This window comes from Coturnix japonica, chromosome 11 (genome assembly GCF_054131305.1).
Source record: "Coturnix japonica strain WE chromosome 11, WE-NBRP24, whole genome shotgun sequence".
Classification (NCBI taxonomy): domain Eukaryota; kingdom Metazoa; phylum Chordata; class Aves; order Galliformes; family Phasianidae; genus Coturnix; species Coturnix japonica.
In genome coordinates this window covers 6,964,403-6,984,207 of record NC_140673.1, presented here as the reverse complement: position 1 = coordinate 6,984,207, position 19,805 = coordinate 6,964,403, and the positions used below count along the sequence as shown (strand labels likewise).

At 42.6% G+C, this 19,805-nt stretch overlaps 1 protein-coding gene across 6 annotated transcripts; it reads left to right on the top strand.

Annotated features, from left to right (window-relative positions):
• Positions 1–7,110: 7,110 nt before the first annotated feature.
• Positions 7,111–9,603, top strand: LOC107317343 (uncharacterized). Of its 6 annotated transcripts, none has more exons than XM_085510984.1 (4): positions 7,111–8,662; positions 8,775–8,878; positions 8,953–9,034; positions 9,246–9,603. In XM_085510984.1, the coding sequence occupies exons 2-4, from the start codon at positions 8,808–8,810 to the stop codon at positions 9,351–9,353; spliced, it is 261 nt and encodes an 86-aa protein (XP_085367110.1). In that variant the 5' UTR covers positions 7,111–8,662; positions 8,775–8,807; the 3' UTR covers positions 9,354–9,603. The 6 variants fall into 4 exon arrangements, 3 of the variants coding, with proteins under 3 accessions (XP_085367109.1, XP_085367110.1, XP_085367108.1); XR_014932596.1 differs by having other exon boundaries at positions 7,111–8,503; positions 8,535–8,878; XM_085510983.1 differs by having other exon boundaries at positions 7,111–7,189.
• The last annotated feature ends 10,202 nt before the right edge of the window (positions 9,604–19,805 follow it).

Below are 19,805 nucleotides of genomic sequence, written 5' to 3'. Positions count from 1 at the left end.
TTTTCTTCAGATTATGAAATTAAATTTATTTTAATTGAAAGCATCTTCCACAGCAATACAATTGTCTCCCAATTGTTTCTGGGAAATCCACTACAGAATGAACAACTTCACATCAGAAAGAAAAGGTTTGCTGTTCCACTGTCATCTCTGCTCTAAAAGTAATCAGCTGTGAACCTCAACTTCAAAACCCTTTCATAACACATCCACAGGACACACCTCTCAGTCAGGTCTGCAGCAGCAAGGAAATTCTTTGAGAAGCATCTTAACATTCTGGAATAGTCTACATCAGCTCATAACAAGATAGCATCAGTAGGAAAAAAAGGAATCAATAGGCTATTCACAGTAAATAAACTCAAAGCAGTTAGAGCTATCAATGGCAATATTACTTCAGTATGACACCAAATAGAAATACAAGATACCACTCATGAACATCAACTTATGTATAAGGACTTACAATCAGTCACTACCCTTAAAAACAATGAAAGTCATTTTCCCTGCTATACAAAATTCATTATCCACTGCAGCAAATCTATCCGTGAAGATATCATAGAGGAGTGAGTTGAAGCATATACAGGCATTTTCTGATGAGATCAGTAGCACTTCAAGATTTAGTAATATTTTAGAAGGGAATAGTAACAGCACTCTGCTGACTTGACAGAACATTGACTGCTTTGAGAGCAGCACCTTATTACACAATGGCATTATGAACATAACAAAAATCACGTAATGAAGCAGAGCAACACAGAAGGGTTTATGATTGCTGCAATCTGTTTAGCCATCTGCCCAAAAGGCCACGTAACTAACAGTTTAAAGACATGCAATGGAAAATTGAGACCGGACTGTATACAAGAAAGTGAATCTACATGAAAAAGAGTTTCATTCCTATCTAAAAGAAAGAGATCTGCTGCTGTAATAAAACACTGTAGCAAAGGGTTGCTATGACACTTAGACATTTCAGCCATTAAAAACTCAAAGGATGTCAAGAATTAAGACAGTTATAAGACATTAGACCACTTTAATGAGCTTAGTCATATAAGCACACACGTCCCATACATTTGGTCAAGCACCAGATCTTAGTAAAGAAACAACTAAAAAGTCAGTCCTTCTATCCTTTCAGCCACTTCTATGGCTGCTATATTGAAAACATGACTTGCATTTTTCAAATACAATTAGAGTAAATTATATTGTATGTAATTTAGAAAGAGCATGCTGAAAAACATGCAGTATTTTACGGATAAGTTTCTAAAGCATTATATTTGGACAAAATAGTGGCCAAAAAAAGGTAGTTCTTCAAGTTACAGAGTCACATATCTAGTAATGCAAGGATACATCAGAGGTTTCCAAGCTGGCAGTAATCTATGGACAGTTGCTCAAACTCTCAACAACAGCTCTGCTGCTTTTCTACCCGTAAGGTCCAGTTCCCAAATACCTCACAGACATTCTATCTTGTATGAATCAGACATAAAGTATATTAATAGGAAATCTGACACTTAAAGGATGCATCTGGCCTTCTGCACATCACTATCAAGTACAGCACAGCTCATCAAGTTCAACAGGACCTGAGAACTTCTACCGGTCTCAAATCCGACAACAGTGTGTTTGTGCGCACAATAGAGCACCCAAACAGGTAGGATCCCAAATACCTAGAAAGCTTAGCAAAGCCATGACAGTTTTAAACCTATCAAGGGAGAAAACATTCAAAAAAAAACCATGTGTACTGCAGCTCTATATTAAATGAAAACATACATACTGAATTACGTTGACCATACTATCAGCTGCCAGAAAGGATGTCTACCCATTTAGCCAAAGCATCACAGTATTAAAAAAGCATGGCAGCATATAACACTCTTCTCTATAATGTTCAGCACGGGTGCTACTCTTATTTGTACAGTTCAGCATGTCAACAAAGCAATGTCACTGATCCACTTAGATGCTCAAGATACAGCAGGACAGGCTGAGAAGTGAAGCTTGCTATTTTTTTCCTCTTTTAAAAAAAGATTGCATGTATCAAGCAGCTACAACCATTTCATATTATACATTGTCTCCCTACTGAGGGAGAAATAGTCCCCTGGACAGAAGTCAAAGCCAATTAACAGATAATAAAACAAGATAGATAGTGAACACATGTAAACACTCACTGCAAATACAGACAGGCAATTCTAATTTAAAGTGATCACTGAAAATCCCTCACAGAGAATTGTCTTGACAGGGATGCTTTACAGGTCTGCTCATCTAAGCTTTGAACCCCAATTAGGCTTGCAGTTGTTCCACTGCTTATTCATATTCTACATATCGACTCTTTTCTAAATTTTAAGCTTATCTTAAGGGTACTAGTAAGTCTCAGTCAACTCAGTTACTTCTGCCTCAGCCACAGGCAAAAAAAAAGACAGCTTCTGCTTATTTAAGACTCTCTCATTTACCTTTGCATTCCCATCAGTCCACGGATAGGCTCACAGGGCATTCCCCAGCAAATTACTCCATTGTTCCTCTTCCTGTACCAGCATTTTAAAGGTTCCCACTCATCCCAGCAGCAAGTCTATAACCACTGATCCTCTACAGGCTACAGAAGCAACAAAAAGAAATCACTAGTATTTTCACTGCTTTTTCTGAAGGACTCTTGACGTTTTCTGGAGTATGCTTTATCACATCAACAGTTTCAGCTATAATTAGTTAACTAGATCCAACTCTGTTCAGCATTATCTGGCAGAAAGGAACATGGGTAAAACTAACCATTCTTGTTAAAAATAAGTATGTAAATTCATCTTCACACTCACTCTTCCTAGAGTAAAATATGGCTTTATTGATAGCATTAAAATATACTCTAGTAGCTTGGTAACAAGTTAAAACCCATCACTGAATTACTTTCTAATTCCATAGCCAAATTGCATTCCTGTTGTTGATGCTTCACTCACGCAAATTTAACTTATACAATAGCAGTTTTCCTTATGTTTCCATATAAAATAAACCAAGGAGACTAGATGGACCAAAGTATATTCCAGACCCCAGCGATTCAATGTTTCAGTACCTTACTTTTAGCTATACAGAGTCATCTATTACAGATATTCAGAAAATCAAGCTAACAATGATAGGTTTAACAGACCCAGTGTTCCAGCATTGCAAATAAAATACTTTAAATCCAAAAACTAGCAGACTAACATAAGCCTTCAACTATTTGAGTTTGGAGAACTTTTGCTGCAATTTCTAATTTTAAAACACAAAGAATTCCTTAATGCTCACTGATTTCTTGGAGCAGCCTTCCAAAACTTATACATACTAGACTGCTTATTTATGCGCCTGAATTAATAAAGAAATGAAGAATTATGCTCACACATTCTCCTTCCTCATAAGTATGAACATCCAAACTAACTAAGTAATGGGAAATACCAGGTGTACAAAAACACAGGTTTAAACAGAGGGAGCAAATGGATTGAGAGGAACAGGGGGTTACATTATAATAAGGCTCATCACACAATACCTGATAAGAGCAGCTCCAGAGATAGCATCCACCCTCAACCCCAACCCACACACAAGTATGTTGTTAAAAATCACAGTCAAGCTAGAGAATGAACTAACGTTTCCATGTCAGAGACAGCCCAGAGAAAGCAAAACAGTGATAGAACAGGTCAATAGCTAAGTCAGCACATCCATAAACAGGCTATTACCTAGTTCATGAGAGCCTGGAGACAGAATCAGATGTGACTATGACCAGGATGGAGAACAGCACTCTGATAACATTTCTCAAAGACCTAAAGGTAGTGTTAAGTTTAAAGCAGAGTGCAATAGGCAGGAGGTGGGAGAACGCAGGTGAAGCTGGTCAAGGCCATTAGGGGCTATCAGCACTGCAGGGCACCTGGCACAAGGTTTCTGGAAATTAGTGGCACGATGCTTTACAAAGCTCACTGTTTCAAGACACATATCAGTCACTGTGAAGAACTGAAGTCAATTAGGAAGAAATTTTAATTTGATACTGTACGGTGAAAATAATGAAAAGATGATAGTAAATATCCAAAAGGTTATTTACAGGAAAAACTCACCCATATGGAAGCCTTGAGTCTGCTGGGAACCACTGAGACAATCTCCACCAAGGAGCAGTCTCCAAAAGATGCTGCCTTAGTGGTGGTCAGCCCTTAAATGAGGTCTAGAGGAGGTGGAGTCAAGCTAAATTACTCTCACCTGTTCTCCCACAAGTGGGAAAGGTTGCTCCACTTCTGTAACCTGACAAAATAACAAGACACTGAAATTCTCCTGGAGGAAGGAAAAGAAGAAACGGATTATTTTCTTATCTAGAAGAAGATCAGAATACAGCGAAGATTGTGCTTGAGTATTATTTGGGGAAAAAAAAAGAAAACACACATCTTCTCAACCTGTGGAGAATCAAACTGTTTCTCAATCTGCAACAGCAATGAAAGCCAATGAAATTCAGAGGAAGTTCTTAGTGGCAGATGCCTCTAAAAAACACTCCTCTCATTTATGTTAGATGACTTAAATAGTTTCTATATCTTCCATCTTAGCAATTGCTTCTAATTTTTCCTTTCGACAGCAGACGAACCTAGCAAACATTAGGAAGAAGCAGCCTGACCTATTGAAGTGTTAATACGACCCAGCATTTTAAATCTGAGCACTAAATCTGAGCAATTAACGCAGAGTAACAAGTTACTTCACAGTGTTTGGGCAATGACGCAGCATGCAGCTGGTTTCACAGCTGATCAGTTCTAGAACGTTTTATAAACAAGAGCTTTTAATTCAAGATCAATTATGATCTAACTCATATATGAGTTTCTAATGAAGTCAAGTAATGAAATAATAATTTAATACATATTTTTAATTCCCAGTTAGGAAAACAGTAATAAGCCTTTCTAAGGAAGATTTTCATTTAGTTACCAAACACTTTTATTCTGAAAGTGATATCATCTGTCTCAAATGCAAGAAAAAATGTTTTGAAGAAAGGCAAATAGTATCCTGGGCTCCATCAGGAGAGGGGTGGCCAACAGGGATAGGGAGGTGATTGTCCCTCTCTGCTCTTATGAGGCCTCATCTGGAATACTGTGTCCAGGTATGGAGTCCTCAGTACAAGAAAGACAAACCTCCCTGGGCAGTCCATTCCAGTGCCTCATCACCCTTTCTGAGAAGTAATGTTTCCTAATGTCCAGCCTGAATTTCCCCTGCCACAGCTTGAAACCATTCCCTCTAGTGCTATCACTAATGACACCAGAGAAGAGGCCGACCCCCAACTCACTACAACCTCCCTTTAGGAAGTTATAGAGAGCAACGAGGTCTCCCCTGAGCCTTCTCTTCTCCAGGCTGAACATTCCCAGCTCCTTCAGCCGCTCCTCATATGGCCTGTCCTCCAGACCCCTCACCAGCTTTGTTGGCAAGAGCTGTAAATTCCAAAGGATATTCCCAAAATATGGCAGTGACTTTAACGTACCAGTTGAAGTCCTAAGCTGTCAATTCAGATCTGACTGGGTCATTATTAATTTATTAAAGTAAGAAAGAATATGTCAAAAATGACAGTGGGTGCTGAAGCAGGCATCTGTATCATGCTGTTAATTCCTAACACTATCTGTGGCAGAGAGAAACTATAACAAGATGCCATAGGCAAGTCTCAAGAAGGTGCTGCTGGGTGGGTAGCTATCAGTGTTTGTCATATTCCCATGCACACTGGTTCACCAAATATTTCTGTGTCATGCACCAATCACCAAGAGGAGTTTTTTTCAAGGAAGGTTGAATTGCTTTCATATTAAAAAACGAAACAGCAATTCACCTCTTGTCTAGCTGCTAGTAACTTTGATTAGGATCAAATAGCTTACCTTTTTACTGCTTGCATAATTAAGGAATCACATTGTTCTTCCTGTGGTTCTTCTTGCTTATTATTTTCCACTGTAATCCATTAAACATGGCATTAGCAGGGATTTGACACACCAGATTTAATCAACAGTATTCCTCATACATCAGTGTTTGTGCTTATAGAGCTACACATCAAGCAAAGGTTTCAGTGAATTATCTGACTTATCTTATCATTTGATAAGAATGATATGAATATCTTATCATTTCCAGTCCGTACCTCCTGATTTCACTTTCCATTTTTGATACAACACATAGGCAAGGTCAAATGCTGCCACTGCATGTATCCTCAAGTATTCTCAAGAGGCTTACAGAAATGGGCTATCTGCTTGTACAAACCATGACTGCAAATGTATTTGGGTTATCTACATATTTTGTATTCATGAGGTTTACAGTTATAGGATGCAGCCAGGAAAATTGCTTTGCTTTTTTGTAAGTCTCTGGACAGAAGGCAAATGAAAAAGTATCATATGCTTACTACCCCACACACTCCTTTAAACTCCCACCACATTTCCCCTGACAATTCCTTCTCTATCAGTCCGCCCCTCTTGGAATATCTTTGCTGACACAGCAGCAAAGGACATCTTCTAAAATTAATTCTACCAAAGAACATTTGTTTCTTCCCTTGTACCTAAAAGCAATTGTGCTTCATTCCTCAGCCCCAGAGAGACAAATGACATAAATAAATGGACTTCAACACATCATTAATTTGGTGCTCCAGCCCCCTGATCATCTTCGTGGCCCTCCTCTGGACCCTTTCCAAAATCTCCATATCTTTTTTGTACTGAGGGCTCCACACCTGGACACAGTACTCCAGATGGGGCCTCACAAGAGCGGACAATCACCTCCCTATCCCTGCTGACCACCCCTCTCCTGATGGAGCCCAGGATCCCATTTGATTTCCAGGCTGCCAGAGCGCACTGCTGGCTCATGTTAAGTTTCTCATCTATCATGACCTCCAGGTCCTTCTCTGCCGAGCTGCTCTCAAGGACAACTCCTCCCAGCCTGTACAGGTCCCTGGTGTTCTTCCGGCCCAAGTGCAAAACCTTGCACTTTGCCGTGTTAAACCTCATTAGGTTCACCCGAGCCCAGCTTTCCAGCCTGTCAAGGTCCCTCTGAATGGCATCCATTCCCTCCACCGTATCGACTGCACAACTCAGCTTGGTGTCATCAGCAAACTTGTTGAGGGTGCACTCCAGGAGGAGGAGAGGGAGGAGCGGGGTGTGCGCTGCCAGGGTCGGGCCGCGGTGCGGGGCGTGGAGGGATGTCGGGGGAGGAGCTGGCGGTGCTGCGCCACGCAGAGGCGATGCGTGCGGTGCCAGCGAGTGCGTGGAGCTGAACGAAGGTGTGTAACATGTCCTTGCTCTGGCTGTCGGTGAGCGGGACGAGTCGGGGCTGCAGTTCTGTGCTGGTGTTTGTTGCTGGGACCGGCTGCCTGAGCAGAATGGGGGCAGCGAGAGGGAGGTTGGACAAGCGGCAGCATCAGGAGCACGGCCCGGTTCTGCTGTGCTGATGGTGCTGTACGGCTGTGGGTCCCCACTGAGGGTCGGTGAGGCAGCGTGGCCCCGTGTGTGGACGTGGGATGTAATGAGAGTGAGTGGATGCAAATGGAGTCGGAGGTGTTACAAGGAGAGGCTCTGGATTGGAACAGGGAGAGCAGAGCTGGTGTGTCCCAGCAGGCAGGCGTGGTCAGGTGCCCTTTGGAGCCTGCTGTTCTTGGTGCTGAGCTCAGGAGCCCCATCAGATCAGCGTGGTGCTGCGTGCTGCGTATGGCAGCGCCAAGAGATTCCCTTGTGGAAGAAGGGGGAGGATGAAGGAGGCCGAGGGCCCTTTGCTCAGGGCCAGCTCGTCTGTGCCCTCTTGCTGACCGGAGAGAAGGGCTGCCCGCTGGGCACAGGCAGTGCCTTCTGGCTCCCGTGCCGTGCCCTGTCCTCCAGCCCCCTCCTCATGCCATGTGGAACGCCAGTGCCAGCAGTGCCAGCAGTGCGGCCGCCATGTTAGAACCCTGGCCACGGCCGTTACCTTGGTCACCGTTGCCCAACGGTGGGCAACGCACTCGCCTCTTAGATCTCCGGCCGATAACAGCCATGTGGGGGCCTAAGAGAGCGAGGCTGGAGGAAACCCACCATTTAGCTGGGAAGATGGTTCCGGGGACCGCGGGGTCGAAGAGGAGGAGGAGGGGGCCCACTGCCAGCACCATCAGGCAGCAGACAGGCAAGGGAGCCCATTGCCATCGCGCCTGGACCAGGTGCGTGACCACCTCCGTGGAGCCCATGGAGGTGGATCCACCTCCAGATGAGCCCATGGAGGTGGATCCACCTGAGGATGAGCCCATGGAGGTGGATCCACCCGATGCACGGCTGGCCTGGCACCACACCACCGTGCCAGGCCCTGCAGCAGTACCACCTCAGCTGCAGCATCGCTGGTCCAGGCGCTGGGCTCCGTACCGTCTGCGCGGCCCCCGCCCCCGGCATTAACCGGGTGGCTTCATTTAACATCATCTCCTCCTTTGAGACCTTGCGGGCCCCCGGTTCCATCTAAACCCCGTTTTTATTGTTGTTTTTATTGTTTTTATTGTTGTTTTTATTGTTTTTATTGTTGTTTTTATTGTTGTTTTTATTGTTAAATTTAGTTAGTTAGGATTAGGTGTTAGGAGTAGGTTATTGTTCATGTTTTTTAATTAGGAGTAGGTTATTGTTCACGTTTTAGTGTTAGGTGTAGGTTTTTGTTCCTGTTTTAGAGTTAGGCTTAGGTTAGTGTTCGTACTTAGAGTTAGGTGGGTTCCTACCAGCAGCTGGCAGCAAACAGCGCTCACTCGGTAAGCACACGTCTGCTTTCTCACCCAAAGCCATGAGTGCTGCTCCATGAGTGAGGAGGTCTGTGACATCTCCGAGGGATGGGATTTGCATCTTGTGACTTTTCTGTTGCAGATTGTCAGGGAGCAGAGCGTGAGTGGCTGTGAAATGCAATTGGGAAATGCTTCATGGGAACAGTCTGGAGCTGTGTCTGGAGCTTCCTGCGTGGCCATTGTAAGGTAGGTGTGCCTTACCGTAAGCGTGCACTGAAGCAGTGTCGGTTAAGCACAGCTCACTCCTCTGTCTTCAACAGATCAGCTTTCTGCACTCTTTATTTCCGTGGCTGGCGTTGTAGAGCGCAGCAGCAGCAAGGCCGTGAACACGTCCACAACCAGGTACGTGAACATGGGTGACTTTAATGGCTAGAATAACATTGCTGTTAGAATTAATAAGGCAGTGGTCACGCGTGTGTGCTGGAGCTCAGGGATAGGTTTATTCTTGCCTGCTGAGCTTTTCCCTTATTTGACACCCACCCATCCTCTCTTGCTTCTCTTCCCTTTCAGTTGTTAGAAAGCTCCCTGACTGTTTCCCAATTGATTCTTGCAGGACTCGGAGGGTTTTGAGTCTAAGACCTGGGAGACGGTGAAGCAACCCAAGGCAAGTGCTGCTCAGCTGAGCAAGAAAGCCAAGAAGGAAAGCAAAAAGAAACGATAAGGGCTTGAGCAGGAAGGCACAAAGGACAGCAGAATCGCCTGCATTGCGTCCTCAGAGGTGCACCAAAGGACACACACTGCGTGCTCCGGTTTTCAGGCCTGGCCGTGCTTTCCCTTTCCTGGACTGCGGAGAGGAACTGAGCAAGTTTTAGTCATTACCAGTATCCCGCCTATTTGATTTCATATTGAAATGTATTTTGGATGCATTTAGCATCTCTTTGTTGCAAATAAAAGCGAAAGAAACATTTGAATAGTGGTGCTGCCTCTTTCAGTAGCTGCTCAATACAGTGCCTGGCTCGGGCTGGCAATTGCAGGACCATGATGTGTTCGGCTTCACATCCCTACCTGAATCACAGAATCACAGAATTATTGGGGTTGGAAGGGACCTCTAGAGATCATCGAGTCCAACCCCCCTGCCAAAGCAGGCTCCCTACACCACATCACACAGGTCGGCGTCCAGGCAGGTCTTGAATATCTCCAGAGAAGGAGACTCCTCCACCTCCCTGGGCAGCCTGTTCCAGTGCTCCATCACCCTCGCTGTAAAGAAGTTCTTCCGCACATTCGTGCGGAACTTCCTATGCTGTCCTTTCATCCCATTACCCCTAGTCCTGTCCCCACGCACTACTAAAAAGAGACCAGCCTCGCCACTATGGCCCCCACACCTCAGGTATTTGTAAACCTGGATCAAGTCCCCTCTCAGCCTTCTTTTCTCAAGGCTAAACAGACCCAGTTCCTAAGTCTCTCCTCATAGGGGAGATGCTCCAGGCCCTTCACCATCTCTGTGGCCCTCCGCTGGACTCTTTCCAAGAGATCCCTGTCTTTTTTGTACTGGGGGTCCCGGAACTGGACACAATATTCCACATGAGGCCTCACCAGGGCAGAGTAGAGGGGGAGGATCACCTCCCTCGACCTGCTGGACACGCTCTTTTTAATGCACCCCAGTATGCCATTGGCCTTTTTGGCTACAAGGGCTCTCCGCTGGCTCATGGTTAATCTGTCGTCCACCAGGACGCCCAGGTCCCTCTCAGCAGAGCTCCTCTCCAGCAGCTCTTCCCCCAGCCTGTACTGGTGCATGCAATTATTTCTACCCAGGTGCAAGACTCTACACTTGCTTTTGTTAAACTTCATCCGGTTTCCTACTGCCCAGCTCTCCAGCCTGTCCAGGTCTCGCTGAATGGCAGCACAGCCTTCAGGCGTGTCAGCCAATCCTCCCAACTTCGTGTCATCACAAACTTGCTGAGGGTGGTCACTATCCCCTCATCAAGGTCGTTGATGTTGAACAAGACCAGACCCAGCACAGACCCCTGGGTTTACTTAGTTTACAGTTTGGAAGGGCTTCAATAAATACAATGAAAAAACAGGTCTCTTTCCGTAAAACACAGCTAAGTGTCCACAGCACACAATACTAACAACAGCCTGTTCAGCATTATCTTGGATACAATTCCTTCTCTTTGAAACTTAAAATCTCAATAGGCAATGCAAAACCAAAGATTCACTCCAGCTGCCAGCTATCAGTATTTTGACCCTGTTAGGCTTTGAAGAAAGAGTTTCCCAAGGCTGTAACAACAGGCAGATAAGAAATGTGTTTGTTTTAGACGGGGAGTGAAATTGAACATAAGTGCAGCCATGTCTACCGACTGCTGTAGATGCCACCATCTACAGGGAATGCAGGCTGCAAAACGCCTGTCTGCTATCTAAGCTGTTGCAAGGCTCTGGGCATCTAGAAAGAGTCCACAAATTGCTACCATTAATTCTGGCAGCTCCAAGGGCTAGATTTAGAGGAGGCACCTGGAAGACTGAAATAAGCCCACACTGTCAGCATGCAACAGCACTGCCATGTGCCCTGTCAGCCGGTGGAAAGGACAGCCAGCAATTCCCCACAGGCTGCTGCCACAGCTTCGGTGTTCAGAGCAGACACAGACAGAGAAGATCCTAAGATACAGGCTTGAAGAATAACCATTAATGCTGAGTTTTGAAAGATGAGGAAGGAATAGTGAGTTTCAAAGGTAGCAAAGATGCTGAAAGGGTAAGACCACTTGAAATTTGATCATTCACTCAATGAAGTGAGACTGAAAAAGAATCTTCTGTGGAGATTCAGGAGGAACAAAACTAGATAAAGCATTCTCAATGCAAAACTGCAATACAAGGTAGGAGATAACAAACAGTTGTTTTTACTTTTTATCTTTCAGAAAAACTGTATTATGTATTGCAGCTTCCTTGTAGCCCACTGAGAAGCATTTGAATAAGACAAACAGAGGTCACTTTGCAGCAGAAAAGCGAACTCATAGCTCTGTGCACTGGGTAGATTCTGTCAGTGCTTGAGCTACCTAACCCGCAGCTCTTTCAGGTATCTCCTTGCTGCAATGCAGTCAAGGTTTGTTGCTACAGAATTAGCATAACAAAAGCCTAAGAAATATGAATCTTTACAGGCACCTGTATACCTTCAGATCCAGAAGGCTTGCTGTCATCCCACTAATCTGTTAAATAGGCTCCTATATTCAGAGAAGTTACAAAAGCACATTAGATGACCTTAGAAGCACTTTGACAGGCCCAGGAGACACTGTTTTCTATAGCTGTCCAAGCACTAGTATTACTGAGATTGAACAGTTAAGCCAGTTTTACGCACTTTAAGAAAGCACTATAAACCCACTCCACAGAAGCGTGTCACATTCTGGAAACTGTGTTGGATACAAAAACTGAGTAGTAATTTACAGTCAAGAGTTAATCTGCAGGTGCAGATGCCTCTGAAGGAAACAGACATCATAATATCAAAAGTGACAAAAGGATAATAATGATAAGAAAGAATTGAGTGTACCAATAACAGGGTCATGAGTCAACTGGCCCCCTCCAAATTGTAAAGGTCTTGACTCTGGAGCTAAAGTCATGATGAGGAGATGGAGACTAAGTTCTTCAATTCAAATCAGGCCCTCTAAGAGGAAGATGTATATATTATTACATTCAAGTATGAGTTCCAAAACAAAGTTATCACAACCACATGACAACCACCAGACTCCTATTTTCAGCAAATGGAGTTCTTGTGATTCCAGCCACACTGACTTTCCTCCGTCAGCTAAATCCCTACAAGGTGGGTCTCAGTATGCCTGGACAAAACACATGAGTTCAGGTACTGCATAGACAGTGGTGCAGAGGTCTCTTCCTATATTGCTGAACACTTGGTACTGTCCTGCACTATGTGCTACAGCTGAGGCTAAGTTTCACTTCAGCCTTCTAGCCCCAAGGAACCCCCTCAAAGCAGTAACCCCTTACTAAAGTACAGCTTGCAGGATTTCACACCTGCTGCATTGTCTTGAAATTCTGTTGACTCAGTGTCACAATTCAAGCAAGCTTCCCTACCTTACAGAGCAGTGATTCTTGAGGTTAAACATATCTAACACTTTACAATAAGAAGCCAAAGCCTCAATCTGCCATAACAGAAAGTCAACTGAGCTTAGTACCTGGTAACTACAACACACTTTTATATCTTCACAATTCCAAAGCAAGCAATTTTAGAAATCCATCCTTTCAAAGCTAGTGATGCTTTCATTTTCTTCAGATTATGAAATTAAATTTAGTTTAATTGAAAGCATCTTCCACAGCAATACAATTGTCTCCCAATTGTTTCTGGGAAATCCACTACAGAATGAACAACTTCACATCAGAAAGAAAAGGTTTGAGCTGTTCCACTGTCATCTGTGCTCTAAAAGTAATCAGCTGTGAACCTCAGCTTCAAAACCCTTTCATAACACATCCACAGGACACACCTCTCAGTCAGGTCTGCAGCAGCAAGGAAATTCTTTGAGAAGCATCTTAACATTCTGGAATAGTCTACATCAGCTCATAACAAGATAGCATCAGTAGGAAAAAAAGGAATCAATAGGCTATTCACAGTAAATAAACTCAAAGCAGTTAGATCTATCAATGGCAATATTACTTCAGTATGACACCAAATAGAAATACAAGATACCACTCATGAACATCAACTTATGTATAAGGACTTACAATCAGTCACTACCCTTAAAAACAATGAAAGTCATTTTCCCTGCTATATGAAATTCATTATCCACTGCAGCAAATCTATCTGTGAAGATATCATAGAGGAGTGAGTTGAAGCATATACAGGCATTTTCTGATGAGATCAGTAGCACTTCAAGATTCAGTAATATTTTAGAAGGGAATAGTAACAGCACTCTGCTGACTTGACAGAACATTGACTGCTTTGAGAGCAGCACCTTATTACACAATGGCATTATGAACATAACAAAAATCACGTAATGAAGCATAGCAACACAGAAGGGTTTATGATTGCTGCAATCTGTTTAGCCATCTGCCCAAAAGGCCACGTAACTAACAGTTAAAAGACATGCAATGGAAAATTGAGACCTGACTGTATAAAAGAAAGTGAATCTACATGAAAAAGAGTTTCGTTCCTATCTAAAAGAAAGAGATCTACTGCTGTAATAAAACACTGTAGCAAAGGGTTGCTATGACACTTAGACATTTCAGCCATTAAAAACTCAAAGGATGTCAAGAATTAAGACAGTTATAAGACATTAGACCACTTTAATGAGCTTAGTCATATAAGCACACACACCCCGTACATTTGGTCAAGCACCAGATCTTAGAAAAGAAACCACTAAAAAGTCAGTCCTTCTATCCTTTCAGCCACTTCTATGGTTGCTATATTGAAAACATGACTTGCATTTTCCAAATACAATTAGAGTAAATTATATTGTATGTAATTTAGAAAGAGCATGCTGAAAAACATGCAGTATTTTACAGATAAATTTCTAAAAAATTATATTTGGACAAAATAGTGGCCAAGAAAAGGTAGTTCTTCAAGTTACAAAGTCACATATCTAGTAATGCAAGGATACATCAGAGGTTTCCAAGCTGGCAGTAATCTATGGACAGTTGCTCAAACTCTCAACAACAGCTCCCCTGCTTTTCTACCCGTAAGGTCCAGTTCCCAAATACCTGACAGACATTCTATCTTGTATGAATCAGACATAAAGTATATTAATAGGAAATCTGACACTTAAAGGATGCATCTGGCCTTCTGCACATCACTATCAAGTACAGCACAGCTCATCAAGTTCAATAGGACCTGAGAACTTCTACCGGTCTCAAATCCGACAACAGTGTGTTTGTGCGCACAATAGAGCACCCAAACAGGTAGGATCCCAAATACCTAGAAAGCTTAGCAAAGCCATGACAGTTTTAAACCTATCAAGGGAGAAAACATTCAAAAAAAACCATGTGTACTGCAGCTCTATTTTAAATGAAAACATACATACTGAATTACGTTGACCATACTATCAGCTGCCAGAAAGGATGTCTACCCATTTAGCCAAAGCATCACAGTATTAAAAAAGCATGGCAGCATATAACACTCTTCTCTATAATGTTCAGCACGGGTGCTACTCTTATTTGTACAGTTCAGCATGTCAACAAAGCAATGTCACTGATCCACTAAGATGCTCAAGATACAGCAGGACAGGCTGAGAAGTGAAGCTTTCTATTTTTTTCCTCTTTTAAAAAAAGATTGCATGTATCAAGCAGCTACAACCATTTCATATTATACATTGTCTCCCTACTGAGGGAGAAATAGTCCCCTGGACAGAAGTCAAAGCCAATTAACAGATAATAAAACAAGATAGATAGTGAACACATGTAAACACTCACTGCAAATACAGACAGGCAATTCTAATTTAAAGTGATCACTGAAAATCCCTCACAGAGAATTGTCTTGACAGGGATGCTTTACAGGTCTGCTCATCTAAGCTTTGAACCCCAATTAGGCTTGCAATTGTTCCACTGCTTATTCATATTCTACATATCGACTCTTTTCTAAATTTTAAGCTTATCTTAAGGGTACTAGTAAGTCTCAGTCAACTCAGTTACTTCTGCCTCAGCCACAGGCAAAAAAAGACAGCTTCTGCTTATTTAAGACTCTCTCATTTACCTTTGCATTCCCATCAGTCCACGGATAGGCTCACAGGGCATTCCCCAGCAAATTGCTCCATTGTTCCTCTTCCTGTACCAGCATTTTAAAGGTTCGCACTCATCCCAGCAGCAAGTCTATAACCACTGATCCTCTACAGGCTACAGAAGCAACAAAAAGAAATCACTAGTATTTTCACTGCTTTTTCTGAAGGACTCTTGACGTTTTCTGGAGTATGCTTTATCACATCAACAGTTTCAGCTATAATTAGTTAACTAGATCCAACTCTGTTCAGCATTATCTGGCAGAAAGGAACATGGGTAAAACTAACCATTCTTGTTAAAAATAAGTATGTAAATTCATCTTCACACTTACTCTTCCTAGAGTAAAATATGGCTTTATTGATAGCATTAAAATATACTCTAGTAGCTTGGTAACAAGTTAAAACCCATCACTGAATTACTTTCTAATTCCATAGCCGAATTGCATTCCTGTTGTTGATGCTTCACTCACGCAAATTTAACTTATACAATAGCAGTTTTCCTTATGTTTCCATATAAAATAAACCAAGGAGACTAGATGGACCAAAGTATATTCCAGACCCCAGCGATTCAATGTTTCAGTACCTTACTTTTAGCTATACAGAGTCATCTATTACAGATATTCAGAAAATCAAGCTAACAATGATAGGTTTAACAGACCCGGTGTTCCAGCATTGCAAATAAAATACTTTAAATCCAAAAACTAGCAGACTAACATAAGCCTTCAACTATTTGAGTTTGGAGAACTTCTGCTGCAATTTCTAGTTTTAAAAAACAAGAATTCCTTAATGCTCACTGATTTCTTGGAGCAGCCTTCCAAAACTTATGCATACTAGACTGCTTATTTATGCGCCTGAATTAATAAAGAAATGAAGAATTACGCTCACACATTCTCCTTCCTTGTAAGTGTGAACATCCAAACTAACTAAGTAATGGGAAATACCAGGTGTACAAAAACACAGGTTTAAACAGAGGGAGCAAATGGATTGAGAGGAACAGGGGGTTACATTATAATAAGGCTCATCACACAATACCTGATAAGAGCAGCTCCAGAGATAGCATCCACCCTCAACCCCAACCCACACACAAGTATGTTTGTGAAAATCACAGTCAAGCTAGAGAATGAACTAACATTTCCATGTCAGAGACAGCCCAGAGAAAGCAAAACAGTGATAGAACAGGTCAAAAGCTAAATCAGCACATCCATAAACAGGCTATTACCTAGTTCATCAGAGCCTGGAGACAGAATCAGATGTGACTATGGCCAGGATGGAGAACAGCACTCTCGTAACATTTCTCAAAGACCTAAAGGTAGTGCTAAGTTTAAAGCAGAGTGCAATAGGCAGGAGGTGGGAGAACGCAGGTGAAGCTGGTCAAGGCCATTAGGGGCTATCAGCACTGCAGGGCACCTGGCACAAGGTTTCTGGAAATCAGTGGCACAACGCTTTGCAAAGCTCACTGTTTCAAGACACATATCAGTCACTGTGAAGAACTGAAGTCAATTAGGAAGAAATTTTAATTTGATACTGTACAGTGAAAATAATGAAAAGATGATAGTAAATATCCAAAAGGTTATTTACAGGAAAAACTCACCCATATGGAAGCCTTGAGTCTGCTGGGAACCACTGAGACAATCTCCACCAAGGAGCAGTCTCCAAAAGATGCTGCCTTAGTGGTGGTCAGCCCTTAAATGAGGTCTAGAGGAGGTGGAGTCAAGCTAAATTACTCTCACCTGTTCTCCCACAGGTGGGAAAGGTTGCTCCACTTCTGTAACCTGACAAAATAACAAGACACTGAAATTCTCCTGGAGGAAGGAAAAGAAGAAACGGATTATTTTCTTATCTAGAAGAAGATCAGAATACAGCGAAGATTGTGCTTGAGTATTATTTGGGGAAAAAAAAAGAAAACACACATCTTCTCAACCTGTGGAGAATCAAACTGTTTCTCAATCTGCAACAGCAATGAAAGCCAATGAAATTCAGAGGAAGTTCTTAGTGGCAGATGCCTCTAAAAAAAACTCCTCTCATTTATGTTAGATGACTTAAATAGTTTCTATATCTTCCATCTTAGCAATTGCTTCTAATTTTTCCTTTCGACAGCAGACGAACCTAGCAAACATTAGGAAGAAGCAGCCTGACCTATTGAAGTGTTAATACGACCCAGCATTTTAAATCTGAGCACTAAATCTGAGCAATTAACGCAGAGTAACAAGTTACTTCACAGTGTTTGGGCAATGACGCAGCATGCAGCTGGTTTCACAGCTGATCAGTTCTAGAACGTTTTATAAACAAGAGCTTTTAATTCAAGATCAATTATGATCTAACTCATATATGAGTTTCTAATGAAGTCAAGTAATGAAATAATAATTTAATACATATTTTTAATTCCCAGTTAGGAAAACAGTAATAAGCCTTTCTAAGGAAGATTTTCATTTAGTTACCAAACACTTTTATTCTGAAAGTGATATCATCTGTCTCAAATGCAAGAAAAAATGTTTTGAAGAAAGGCAAATAGTATCCTGGGCTCCATCAGGAGAGGGGTGGCCAACAGGGATAGGGAGGTGATTGTCCCTCTCTGCTCTTATGAGGCCTCATCTGGAATACTGTGTCCAGGTATGGAGTCCTCAGTACAAGAAAGACAAACCTCCCTGGGCAGTCCATTCCAGTGCCTCATCACCCTTTCTGAGAAGTAATGTTTCCTAATGTCCAGCCTGAATTTCCCCTGCCACAGCTTGAAACCATTCCCTCTAGTGCTATCACTAATGACACCAGAGAAGAGGCAGACCCCCAACTCACTACAACCTCCCTTTAGGAAGTTATAGAGAGCAACGAGGTCTCCCCTGAGCCTCCTCTTCTCCAGGCTGAACATTCCCAGCTCCTTCAGCCTCTCCTCATATGGCCTGTCCTCCAGACCCCTCACCAGCTTTGTTGGCAAGAGCTGTAAATTCCAAAGGATATTCCCAAAATATGGCAGTGACTTTAACGTACCAGTTGAAGTCCTAAGCTGTCAATTCAGATCTGACTGGGTCATTATTAATTTATTAAAGTAAGAAAGAATATGTCAAAAATGACAGTGGGTGCTGAAGCAGGCATCTGTATCATGCTGTTAATTCCTAACACTATCTGTGGCAGAGAGAAACTATAACAAGATGCCATAGGCAAGTCTCAAGAAGGTGCTGCTGGGTGGGTAGCTATCAGTGTTTGTCATATCCCCATGCACACTGGTTCACCAAATATTTCTGTGTCATGCACCAATCACCAGGAGGAGTTTTTTTCAAGGAAGGTTGAATTGCTTTCATATTAAAAAACAAAACAGCAATTCACCTCTTGTCTAGCTGCTAGTAACTTTGATTAGGATCAAATAGCTTACCTTTTTACTGCTTGCATAATTAAGGAATCACATTGTTCTTCCTGTGGTTCTTCTTGCTTATTATTTTCCACTGTAATCCATTAAACATGGCATTAGCAGGGATTTGACACACCAGATTTAATCAACAGTATTCCTCATACATCAGTGTTTGTGCTTATAGAGCTACACATCAAGCAAAGGTTTCAGTGAATTATCTGACTTATCATTTGATAAGAATGATATGAATATCTTATCATTTCCAGTCCGTACCTCCTGATTTCACTTTCCATTTTTGATACAACACATAGGCAAGGTCAAATGCTGCCACTGCATGTATCCTCAAGTATTCTCAAGAGGCTTACAGAAATGGGCTATCTGCTTGTACAAACCATGACTGCAAATGTATTTGGGTTATCTACATATTTTGTATTCATGAGGTTTACAGTTATAGGATGCAGCCAGGAAAATTGCTTTGCTTTTTTGTAAGTCTCTGGACAGAAGGCAAATGAAAAAGTATCATATGCTTACTACCCCACACACTCCTTTAAACTCCCACCACATTTCCCCTGACAATTCCTTCTCTATCAGTCCGCCCCTCTTGGAATATCTTTGCTGACACAGCAGCAAAGGACATCTTCTAAAATTAATTCTACCAAAGAACATTTGTTTCTTCCCTTGTACCTAAAAGCAATTGTGCTTCATTCCTCAGCCCCAGAGAGACAAATGACATAAATAAATGGACTTCAACACATCATTAATTTGGTGCTCCAGCCCCCTGATCATCTTCGTGGCCCTCCTCTGGACCCTTTCCAAAATCTCCATGTCTTTTTTGTACTGAGGGCTCCACACCTAGACACAGTACTCCAGATGGGGCCTCACAAGAGCGGAGGACAATCACCTCCCTATCCCTGCTGACCACCCCTCTCCTGATGGAGCCCAGGATCCCATTTGCTTTCCAGGCTGCCAGAGCGCACTGCTGGCTCATGTTAAGTTTCTCATCTATCAGGACCTCCAGGTCCTTCTCTACCGAGCTGCTCTCAAGGACAACTCCTCCCAGCCTGTACAGGTCCCTGGTGTTCTTCCGGCCCAAGTGCAAAACCTTGCACTTTGCCGTGTTAAACCT